Source organism: Heterocephalus glaber, unplaced genomic scaffold (genome assembly GCF_053883595.1).
Source record: "Heterocephalus glaber isolate CG9 unplaced genomic scaffold, H.glaber_assembly_v1.0 deba00001444, whole genome shotgun sequence".
Classification (NCBI taxonomy): Eukaryota; Metazoa; Chordata; class Mammalia; order Rodentia; family Bathyergidae; genus Heterocephalus; species Heterocephalus glaber.
In genome coordinates this window covers 13897131-13910028 of record NW_028258297.1, presented here as the reverse complement: position 1 = coordinate 13910028, position 12898 = coordinate 13897131, and the positions used below count along the sequence as shown (strand labels likewise).

Here is a 12898-nt window from a genome sequence, read left to right as displayed (position 1 = left end):
GCCCAGCTTCGTTATTTGTTTTCTTATATTTAATTCTGTGTTAGAGAATAAACCTGGTTGAGAGAGCCCTTATTGGCTCACTACCCAGTATGTGTCTAGCACCCTGTATAGTTTTGGTATGTAGCTGCCTCTTAATTTTTGTTGATTGCACAGTTGTTTTGCAATTACTACAGGTTCTGTTTAAAACATTGAGAGTGAGTACTCAACGGATTGCTTTCTGACTCTTGGAATGATTTCCTAAGGATGTGAGACATATTTTCTGTCCCTCTCCTATATTTACAGAGGAAGCTGTATTCCAGCATCTTTTTCATAGGGTATAATGTAAGTTAAAACTGAACGTAAGTATTTTTGAAAGGGACCTTGAGCGGAACACTCTAGTAAGATTGTTGTCTCCAAAGGAACATCTCATAGTATAATTTGGAGCCCGATATGGGGCATTCTTGAGAAGAACAGAGCTTCTTAAGAACAGAATTAGCTTATTGGGGATATCTTGGTGTAGAACAGAAAAAAAGAAATGAATTATTTCCAGTCTTAATGGGCAGATAAAGAGTAAGCATATCTGCCCTTGTTCCCCTCAAGGAGAAAGCATTGTATCTTCTCCATTCATATAAGGTGTTCTTGCTGGAAGTATGGAGTACATGTCTTTATGAGAAGGTTCTGTTCTACTTCTAGTGATAGCTTTTACCATGAACAGCTGTAGAATTTTTAGTCCAATACTTTTTCTCCAACTAGTGACAGGATCACATGGCTTTTTCCTTTCCTCTGTTAAAATGATGAATTTTGAGGGTGGATCTTCCAATGCTGAACCAACACTGCCATCCCTATAACAAAACCACTTTCTACATCCTGCCAGATCTGACTTCTAACAGTTTGTTTTGTTAAATTTCTATGTTCATACTTTTTTCTTCTATTATCTTTATCCAGTTTTAGGATTAGCACAATGTTGAGTTCCTAAAATGAGGGGAGAAGTGTTCCTTTTATTTCTGCTTTAATTGTTTGATATAATTTATCAGTTAAAATGTATATGAGCCTGCTGTTGTCATATAGGTAGGTTTTCAAGCTAGGAATATACTTTCTTTAATAGGTGCCATTCAAATTTTATATTTCCTCCAGAGTTAGTTTCATTAATTTGTCTTCCAAGGTGCTTCTTGGAAGTTGTCAAATTTATTTCAAAAAAGATTTTTGTAATATGCTTTCTATATCCTTTTAAATTCTGTAAAATCTGTGGTAATGTCTCCTAGATTTTAATATTGTAATTTTAAAAATGTATAATTGATATTGTGTAATAGGAAGAAAAGGTCTAAAGGAGCAGGGGAAGTGGGAGGGGTAGGGGAAAGGAGAAAAGGGAAAAGAAAAAATATGAGAAAAGGAAAAAAATGGAAACAAGGTCTTTGCAAATAGGGAAGGGTGGAGGGGGTGGTGAAGGGAGGGCAGGGGAAGGGGAAAAAATAAGAACCAAGAGACTCATGTAATGGTACAAGATCTCAATGATGAATGTAACTGTATTTTATACCGAAAATGTTCCAATAAACTTAATGGGGAAAAAATTATTTCCAGTCTTCATCTTTTAGAGCTTCATATTGAAATATTTATGGATGAGATGTTAGGAGAGCTGGAATTTACCTCAAGATAATGCACAGGTAGTTGTGGTATAAGAGAACAGAAATAAGTTTGGCTGTAAGTTGGTAATTGTTAAATCCTCATCACGAATACACAAAGGTTATTTATTCTGTACACTTTTGTCTTTATTTGAAATTTAAGTTAGCAAGGCCTTAGAATTTTTAAACACATATATAAGCTTTGGAATGAAAGAGATCTGGACTTAAGACTGGCTGTATTATTTACTAGTGTGAACTCGTACAAATGACCTGCCATGGCTTAAAGAGGAAATGTCCTGCAAAGACTCATCATTGAGGGCTTGATCCCCAGTGTAGCAGTGTTCAGGGCTGGGCCCTAGAGAGGTGACTGGATCCTAAAAGCACTAACCTTATCAATGGATCAACCCACTGTGAGTTCATAGCTAAGTGGGCCACTAGGGGTAGGGCCTAGCTGGATGAAGTAGGCTCCTGAGGGTGTGCTCTTGAAGAGTACATCCTGTTTCCTCCACCCTCTCTCTGGCTTTCTTCTTGCTCTTTGCTCCCTGGCTGCCATGAGGTGAGCAGCTTTCTTCTACCACGCCCTTCCACCATGATGTTTCTGCCTGGGAGCCATAGCCGGATTGAAACCTCTGAAACTCTGAGCCGAAATAAACTTCTCCTTTAAATTATTTGTGTCAGACATTTTGTCCCAGCAACAGAAAGGTGACTAATACATGGCTTAACCTGTCTGAATTTGCTTGTGTTACCCATGAAACAGGTAATTACTTTTCAGAGATTCTTTGAGTATTTAAATAAACACATGTCTGCACACACACATATATTACACACACCTATATAATATATATATATCTCCACATTTATGTATCTGACAGCTGATTGTCCCACCTAACCAGTTCATGGAAACAAACCAAGTGAATCCTTTCTATAAGAAAGATCAGCCTCTTTCCCCACTTGTCAGTGTATTTAATAGGAAGGCCTTTCTGTTTTCACAAAGTCTCTTCCCAGTATTTCCAGGAATCCCCAGAGGTATGTTCTAGTATCTCCCCATACTCTCCAGGCCTCAGCAACTGGTGAGTTCCAACTGGACATTTAACTTCTCAAAAAATTGTGGAGCAAGGAAGTCAGTTTGTCCACTCATAGCCAAGTGGTCCTTTTTATTCTTTGTCCATGCTGCCCACGGGCCCAGCCTGTGTCACTACTGATGTCCTGGGAGCTCTGCATCTGGACTTCTGGTGATCCCTGCTCCCTGGTGTGTGCAGAAACAACTCTCCCCTCTTCTTGTGGACCTTTCAGAGAGGAGACCCATGGTGGTGCAGACTTGGAAAGCTCCTTGCAAAATGATTGTAAAAATTATCCTCTACATTTTGAGACACACAGATAGTCCAGCAGGGCTGGGAGGCATGGTGGTCAGTACCACCGTCTCCTGCTCAGCTCTTGTAACTGCTCCTGTCAGAAGCTAGATCCCCATCTCTGTTTCCCCTGACTCTTGGTGATTTTCTCTCAGGAGCCAATGTGCCATTTCTTAATCTGTCTACTTTTCCTTAGTCATTGCTCCAACCACTGAGTCTGAAGAGCAACCCAAATTTTCAGGCCCTTTGCAAAACTGGACATATGGTTAGGTACATGGAAGCTGTTACTATAATTCAGACTCCAAATTATCAGCAGTGTGAAGCCCAGTGTAGCAGGTCGGGGATCCAGAGATGAATTTCTCTAGTTTTCTTCTGGCTGTTAAAAGAAAAATCACATACACCCAATATAAAATATCTTGCCTCCCTTTGAGCTCACCTTCATGTCATTACATGTTTCTGTCTAAGATATACTATCATGAGAGGAGGTGATTTACTGAGGTGAAGAACAGGATCAATTAATAAATATCTTAGGAGATTTCCTGGTCATTGTCTGTCCTGTTCTTTCAAGCCGTGCGTAGGTGCTGCATTAATAACCTTGGAGAATAAATTGCAAAATTGGGACATGTAGATGTTGACTGATAATTGGTTATACATGAACCTTGCAGTGGTAGGTGTGTCCTGTAGGTCTGAGGGTGTGGTGTACTTTTAGTTAGAAATTGTAAAATTAAAAGAAAACTGTAAGGAACTTTAGTTAAGGTTCTGGTAGTTATAATCTTTTAAAGTTCAATTAAACACACTTCCTTTTTTTCAGAATATTTAACAACCTGTTGCTTTAAAAAATTTTTTTGTCTTCACATTAATTTATTTAAGTAGCATCAGCTGTTTAAACTAGGTCCAATCATAAAAATTATATTGGTAATACAAATGTTAGTAGACTATAAAATATAGTCTACAAGGCATTTCACCTTTTAGAAGAACAGAATAATTCTGGAAGACTAGTAGGTCAATGGATTGCCTTCGATAATATTTTAAAAGTCATTTCTTAATATGCATATTTTTCTGTCTCCATATTAAAACAATACTGCTCCCTCCTGCATGCGTGTGTGCGTGCATGAAGCAGAGGCCTGTGTTTGCTGACCCAGCCCATGGGAGAATCTGTCTCACTTTGTTCCGTGAGCACCTTGGCTGCCCCACCCAACATTGGACTCTTGCTGTCAAGTACAAATGGGCTGGACCACAGGTTTCCATGTAAATGTTGTGCAGGTTAATATTTGAATGGCTGGGACAGGAAGAGCATTCTTCCTGCTCTGGGCTGTCTGTCAGCATGTGTCAGATTCATTGACTTGAGCCAGTCTTCCATATGTAAGTGTCTCATCTGAATTCTCTTTTTCTTGATCAGCTTCTTGATTCTCCTTAATTTTGAATATATCTAGTAGATGATCTTTTTCACAATCTCTTTGGGTCTCAAAGTTGGTGTGTGGGAGTGAGATTCTTCTGTAGGCTTGGGATGCTTGTTTGAACAGGGGTGGTTTTTGATGTCAGAAGAAAAGAGCAGAATGTGGAAAGTTTTGCTGAGCTATGCCTAGCCCCACACCCCAGACTGCACATGCACAGAAACTTTGAGGGTTGTATTTCTGCCTTTCATTAACTAGAATCCTAAATTGGAAACAAAATTTGAAAGAAAGAATCCTTAGTTTAGTTTTTATTGTAAGAAAGGAAAAAAATGTTGTTAGATAAAATTTATGAAAAGTTAGGACTAAGATGTTACATATTGGGTTGTTTTGTGATCACTGAGATTTATAAAGATCAATGATTTGGGAGTAATGTCCAGTTGACTCTAACTATTGCGGGACAATAAAGAGATATGTGGCTACTAAATGTATGATATCAATCCAAAATTACTGAATAATTATTTGCTTCATCAATAAATATTTTGTTTGTCAAAACACTTCTCAGTAAAATGTTTATGTTGTAAGGTATAGGAAAAAAGAAGGCTTATGCAGAGCATTATAACTTATAGATTCGTTTGTTACATTCTGGAAGCTAATTGATTTGGCTGTATTGTTTTGACTTTAGGATAATAATTAGACTTTAACACACGATTTGCCAAAAAAAAAAAAAAAAGTATGTTTCCTTTTCCTCATTTTGGAAAACCAGTTTAATGGAACCAGAAAGAATAACTTCATTCTCTTTCCTACATTTAAAATTCAAGTATGTGTATTCATGACCCTGACAGGTATAAAATAGAGGTTTTTGGGGACAATTTTAGCTTTTGGTTATAGTGCAATAATATTATTTCAAGCCACACATAGTAACAACTTTTTAATATGTTATGGGATGTTCAATGGACTGAAGATTTTATTACTAAGAAATTTATATGATGAAGTATGAAGCATACCCAGTGTACCTGAAGGATACTCAATTTTTCCAATTCTATAGCTGTTTCATATATATACATGTATATATATAGTGATAAATATATACACATATAGTAATAAATAAGCATGTATTAATTACTAATCCAACTTATTTAAATAATATAAAGATAGGGCCAAAATCATTAACCCTCTATAAGTAATGAGGTAAAATTTCTCTTCAAAGCTTAGTTCCAGTAGCAACCCACTCTGTTCAAAGCTTAGTTCCAGTAGCAACCCACTCTGTGAATTCTCTCCTGTGCATATTACTTTCTTCCATGGAATGCTGCTTATCAATTTTAAAGTATTTGTCTTACATATCTGTCCCCCTGACCGACTTATGGGCTCTTTCAGGACAAGGACTTTTCAAGTGTCTCCAGCCCTGCCACAAACTGGGCCTGCGATAAAATTTGTAAAATTAAATAAACCAATGTCAGAAGAGGTTTCAGTCACATGTGATCTGCCCCAAAGACAGTTAAGATGTGATGATTTCAGGTGACAGATGTCCTAATTATGCTGATTTGGTTATTCTACAGTGAATACATGTATTGAAACATCATGCTATACCCCATAACTATATATAATTATTATTTATCAATTGAGAATTTTGGAAATTAATTAAAGCACTTGATAAAGTAAGAAAAAAACCCCAACAACAATAGATGCAAATTCTTGTTCAAGTCTGAATTTTTCTAAGCATCTGAGATGAACACTTTTGAGTTTTTATTTAAATCACTTCCAAGTCTAAGGCAATAGTTGGGAAGTTTTTCTTCTCTAATTGTTTGAAATCTGGCATCACCATTCTGATACTCTTGGGGAATTGCTCTATGCATGGCCCTTAATTTCCTCAACCTATGATAAGTAATCACCCCACCCCCACGCCCTACCAGGGATTGAACTCAGGACCTTGCACTCATGAGGCAGGCACAGTGCCAGTGAGCTAATACCCAGCCCTCTTTTTTCTAAACTCATTGTATAATAGGTGTTGGGGAGAATTAGATGAAATAATACATAAAAGGGCATAATGCACTGAACAATGCAGGCTGCTATTTATTGTAGTAGGCAGCTACAAATTTAGCAAGCCCTTGCTGAACCTTTACCTTTCTGTGACTATGCCAAGTATTTTCTTGGATGGATTCTTGAACACTGTATGATCTACAATATCTCTCTATAGAAATCTGTAATTGGCTGTAGCAGTTAATAAGAAATTCTGTTTGATCGTGAAATATTTGTGTAACATTTGTCTTCATTTTTCATTGTCAGTAAAGGTTTCTCATACATCTGAATGATTCAGTTTTAATGTATTAGATTTTATCTTACTAGGTGCACAATAATGAAAATAAACTCATTAGAAAAGGTTATTAAAAGGAATCTGTCTCTTACTGTATGTTTTGAAAGAAAAATACTGTATACTAACAAATCTGGTGCCCTAAATTTCCCCCTTAAATTAGGAACTCTTGAGAGAAATTTGGAGGTTCAAATGAGACCTTCAAAATCTTTTGCTGACAGGGTGGCATCACAGTTTGGGGAGGTTCTCTTTGAATGCCTACTAGATGTAACAGTTCTAATGTATTCCCTCACATCTCTGAACTATGGCTTAATTTTAAAATGTATGATTTCTCTAGCTAGAAGCCTGAGAACTGTTTTTATCACCAGGTCAAAAGTTTTGGGTTGAGTGATAGTGCCCTAAGGAGAAATGTGTGTTTTATGCTTATAGAGAATGCTCTGCTTAAAGAAAACATGACTTAAATTCAGAAATAAACTCATTCTGCCCTTTGAGTTTAGAATTTGTTTTTCCCAAGAATTTGTCAGGTTTTCTTTAAATATCAGACTTGTCAATATACTTAAAATTGGATGTTTTTCTAAGTGCAACTTTGAGGAGGTATGCATACCAATATGCCCTGTCCTTCCCCATAGCCTCTCTGAAAGAGAAGAATAAGTGTGGACTCATTTAAAATTGTATAAAAGTGTTTGCTTAAAACAACCTTTTTGAAGTGGGAAATGTCAAGTTGCTGAACTTAAATTTTCTTATTTTTTTCCTTTAGGAGAATGGTGTTGAACGCTCGTATTCTGAGAGCCTGCCGCAGCCCAGGTAGGCGGTTTGTGTTGTCTGAGTGAATTTATGTATGCAATGGTATTCCTTGGGTTGATCAGAGAATTCCGTGGGCTTGACATTCCAAGATATCTCTTCTCCTTTGATACAGGAAGCATCGCACACTACCATCGCCTGGGCACGCTTCATCCACAGAGAGTACTGTAACTTCCAGTGGTGAGTGGGCTCAGCAGAGATGTAACAGGAGAGTTACGGGGCTGGGGATGTAGCTCAGTGGTCCTGACATTGATCCCTAGTACCACACACACAAAAAAGTTAGGAATTATAACTTTAAGCCTCATGTTCAGCAACCAGGGGTGTGCACATGAGAAGAGGACAGGCAAATCCTTTGTTTGCATAGTATCCATGCTATTTCTTCCCGTTGGTAGATTCTGGATCAGAAATTTTGCATATGGCTTCAGGTGACCTTGACTCCAGATCCCCTTGTGAGAAACAGGAAACAAGATCAGTGTCCACCATGATAGAGACCCAAGGTAAGCTGTGAATGGGATCAAGTACAGGTTTTATTCTGAAACACTCAGCAAACCTGTAGGATAGTGAAGTAACTATCCTTTGTGGCTCAGAAATGTTATCTAATATAAATTTTTAGAAAATGATTCTTTTTTAAAGTTAATTTTATTGGGACAGTTTAGATATACATAATGATTACAGCCATCATAGGGAATTTGCTCCTGTGCATGATACATCTTGATTCTTTTTCCCATTCCCCTCCCTGCCCTTCAACTCCTCTTTATCTCCTTATTTACAAAAGCTTTGCGTTCACTTTTTCCTTCTATTCTTTTTTTTCTTGTCCCTTCTTTCCTTTTCCCCCTCCCTCCCTTATTCCCTTTCCCATTTGAACGTTTTCTTCCCCCTTCCCAGTATCTATTACATATTTTGGTCCTTATTTACCCTTGTTTGCTCATACCAGATAAACAATACAATATTTAAATACGTGTGTCCTATTTATGTCACTTAAGAGTATGATCTCAAGGTGCATCCATTTATCCGGAAATATTTCAAGTTTATCCTTCTTTATGGCAGAGTTAGAAAATAATTCTTATAAAAGTATTCTGGAGGCATAGTCTAAGAAGTAAGCATGACCTTCACGTTGAAGATAGTACCATTTTTTTCCTCCAGTCTTGTAGATAGAAAAAAAGTTACACTATGTTGTAATGGAACTTACATATTTCCTTGTGAGTAGGATTAGACTCACATGGGTCAGTCTCAACTATGGCACAGATGTGATGTGACATTATCTCCTTAGGAAACTCTTAGAATTTTAATTAGAATCTTACTGGATTAGAGGGATGGACCAATTAGCAAGAGGTAACAGAATTAACCAGATGATATGTTAGATCCTATTCTGCTCCTTTTCTCTGAAAACAAGATAGTTATTCTCAACCGTCTCCAGTGAGACACCACTACAATTGACACTCGTAGGAGGTGTATGCTTCCACTCCTTCTGAAAAAGGGTCAATATGTTGTTTGAGCTCAACATTTAAATTTGAGATATAGGCGCTAAATTAGTATACCCATAAAATTTCAGAAACTCAGCCCATTTCATGGGCTAATTGAAAAATATACTACACTTCATACCGATCAAGAAAATGTTTTAATTGAAACTGCACCAGGGTACCATTTTTTTTACCTGTCAGGTAGATAATGATGCAAATATTTGATAACATTCTGTTAGTAAGGTTGTAGAGGAAAAGGGAATTTTTATAGAAAATATAAATTTTTGTAACTATCATGGAGAGAAACTTATCTATCAAAACATAATCCCCGATACACCAATTCAGTTTCTGGTTATAGTTATCCTATAGGTATATGTACACATATGCAAAATGATATATGTCTAACTTTATTTATTACAGCATTGTCTGTAATAACAAAATGCCAGCAACAAATTAACTATTGATAAAGTGTACTTCAGCATATCCATGTTACAGAACATTAACATGCAGGCAGCAAACATGTATAAGGAGACATTTTTTTTATACTGCTACCAAAGGGCTATTGCTCCTTGAAAAAAAAGTATAGGATGTTACACGTAACATGCAAAATTTAGTAGAAAAAAGATAAAAGTCTTATGTATACACAAAATATATCTGGGAGGATAGATAAAAATTACTAACATTGTAGGGAAGAAAATTAGGTTTCTGGCAGACACAGATAAAAGGAAATTTTTCTGTAAAAGGAAAGTTTTTCTTTGTAAAACATACTTTTTGATTTATAAACTGTACAAATCTATTATCTGTCTTAAAATTTAAAGAACTAAAATAAGATCTTCAAAGGGAAAATTGTATATTTCTTTAAAAATGGGTGCCCCTTTTGTTCTTTTTCCATATACATTTAAAAAATATAATACAGGCTTTAAATGTATTTTTTTCTTAAAGCAACCCTGTCTATAGCTGCTGAACTCTGCCTCAGCTAAGCTAAATTCAGGACAGTGGGTTATGCGGACAGAATAATAAGCTTCAGTGCATTTCAGTGCACAACACACACAAAAGGAAATTACAAAAGGAATGGCACAATTTAAAAGTGTACCTTTTCGGGCTGGGGATTTAGCTCAGTGCCTCGCAAGTGCAAGGTCCTGAGTTCAATCCCCAGTACTGAAAAAAGTGTACCTTTTCTTCTTAGTTTGATAACATTGTGTTTAGGAAGAAATCGTGTTTTATTAGGATATCATATTTTGGTATCAACCTTGCAGATACAGTTTTAAAACACCTGTTTGCCAGCTACACAAAAGCTACAGTTACTAATTGTTCATCTTTTCTACATCCAGTTTCTATGATGAGATCCAGGAATGTGTTTCAGTTCTTTTTAAAAGGCTGGATTAGATTTTTTCTTTTTGTTTTTCTTTTAAAGCACCCTCCTATTTGAAAGGCCACTGTGTTGGCCAGCTGCCCCTTGCTGGGATAAAATCCTGATTTAACACAGCTTTCAGGAGCAGAGGTTTATTTGGCTCACAGTTTTGGAGGTCCACGGTCAGATAGCCCTAAGCAGAAACAGCGTAGCTAAAGAGCCTGGCAGAGGAAAGCTTCTTGATCCATGGTAGCCAAGAGGCAGAGAGTGAGGGCAGAGCCAGAGAGCAAGGGGTGGCAGACTGATATAGTTCCCAAAGTCCTGCCCCATGAGCCACTCCCTTCAACTAGGTCTTGCGTCCTTCTAGTTTCCATCATTCCCAATAATGCCCTCAAATTATAATCTCTCCCCTGGATCAATCCACAGATGCAACGAAGAGCCTTACAATCCAATCACTTCCCAAAGCCTGTCAGTAACCAATCTTCCAGCATAATGAGCCTTTTTAAGGGGTACATTGCATCCCAACCATAATGGCCATTCATACAGGTGTTCGTTTCTATTGGGAAATCTTCCATGCCTTAGCTTCCTTGTGGGCCACAGCTGCTGCATCCCTGACTCTGAGTCCATACATTTTTGTAGTATCTTATTTGTCTCGCATATTAGGGTTTTTACCACGGACTGGTCTGTCCTCATTGCTGCCCTCATTATTTCTCCCTCTTGTTACTGTTACTCCAGCTGTTTTCTGTGTTTCCTTTTTGTCCTAGGCACCAGTGCAGCTCATGAGAATATCACATGCCAAGATTCCAGGAGCAAGGGAAAAACTGTATCTAATCTGGTAAGGAACTGTGCTCTCATTAACCTTTCAATGCCATAACAGTGGAACATAATAACATTTTTTCTCTTCAAATTCTTGTTCCCTGAATTATTCTAAGTAACATATATGGATTTCATGCAAAAATTCAAAAAATTGCCATCCTTGGCATAAATGGGTTAACAATAAAAGTGATGTTATATCACAATGGTAGAACTGTCTCTTTAAATTTACAAAGTACTATCAGAAGTATTTATCTTTTAAAAATATTATGAGGTAAATAGAATTACATCATATTTTATAGACAAGTTGAGGCCATATTGGCTATTCACTCATTCATTCACTCATTTATACATTAAAGATCTATCAGAAATAAGCTGAATATCTCTCAGCAGAGGACTGCTTCCTTAAATAAATTCATTAATGAAATAAAGTTGACTAACAGTGGTGTCTGTCTTAAAATAAGTTCTAGCTGGGTATAGTGGCACACACCTGTGATCTCAGCACTTGGGAGGCTGAGGCAGGAGGATCACTGTGATTTTGAGATCAGCCTGGGCTACATGATGAGTTCAAGGTCAGTCTGAACAACATGGTAATACCCTGCCTCACACAAAAAAACCTAATCAGTTGAAGAAACAGATAATTACCAATAATTAGAGGGTGATTAGTGATTATGAAAAATTACTTTGGATGGTAGGCCAGAAATGGTCTCATAGAAGAGACATTGTGTGAGTGGTATTGAATGTTATACAGTCACCTGGCAAAGCCTTATAAGGATAGCTATAACTGTTCACAGAAGAGTTAAATTCCTCTCATAAAAGAGAAGATTTATCACCACATGTAATAACTATGAGTCCAATTCTATGATTCTTGAAGGGTCTCACTTATGTGTTAGTCTCTCTTGTGTACCTGTGGAGTTTTGTGTATATTACTGTGGCTTTCCTGTCAATATATATTGCTCTTAGCCCCATATATGAACATTGTTGTAGTTAGGCCAATATGGTAGCCAGCTAATACAGACCTATACAAACTAACACAAAAGATTATAGGGTGGATACATTTGGGCAATAGGGTAGATTTAAAAAATGTTACAGCATTTCAGGCTGGAGGAAGTAGAACACTTGGGCATGTGATTTAGAATTCTCTTTTGGTGTGAAGAATAGAGAAGGTGTAGTGTTGGCTACCATATGATCCAAAAATGGCTTCCCCTTATAACAAATAGGAATTTACCTGCTTTAATTTTTCATAGTAGAGTCTGCTCAAGAAAAAATTCTTTCTCATCTAAAAAAATAGACATAAAGACACTTTAAGAAATGATGAGTCAGAAAAACATAGCAATTAAGGTTGTAGGACTGGGTAGGATATGATTGTAATCAGATGGGACAGGAAGGTAGTTTAGCTTGGTAAGGATGGAGAAAAAGACTAATCTGTGATATATTTAGGGGGTAGAATTATATCAGAAAAGGGAACCACTCGGGTTTAAGGTTTAACTATAAGAATGAATAGAGCAACATGAGAAGGAGGAGGGAAGAGAAAGAGTCGAATTTGTGACCTAAAATAAGATCAATTTGAGAAAAGTCAAGTTTCAGGTTGATGTGAGACACCAGTAGCCTTCAGGGAGGTTTTATATGTAGCTATGTTTCCGTATTCATAAACTCACCCGCATGATTTTTAGGAACAGATTTTTATGCAGCACAGGGTAATAGAATTGCAAGGAAACCAAGGGAAGCAAACATCTGCAAGAGTGAGGAATTTATAGGTTTCTTAGATGTTACAGTGAGGCCAAGGTAAAGACTGGTGATTATCCATTGGATTTGCCAAGAGGA

The 12898-nt window shown here is 37.0% G+C and overlaps 1 protein-coding gene across 6 annotated transcripts in view; it reads left to right on the top strand.

Annotated features, from left to right (window-relative positions):
- Nucleotides 1-12898, top strand: part of Irag2 (inositol 1,4,5-triphosphate receptor associated 2) — a 120402-nt gene that overhangs the window by 86635 nt on the left and 20869 nt on the right. For all 6 annotated transcript variants that reach the window (XM_021259077.2, XM_021259078.2, XM_021259080.2 and 3 more), the window contains 4 exons: nt 7407-7453; nt 7566-7630; nt 7843-7947; nt 11026-11096. In XM_021259077.2, coding sequence (XP_021114736.1) covers nt 7407-7453; nt 7566-7630; nt 7843-7947; nt 11026-11096 — 288 coding nt within the window. The remainder of the gene's footprint in view (nt 1-7406; nt 7454-7565; nt 7631-7842; nt 7948-11025; nt 11097-12898) is intronic.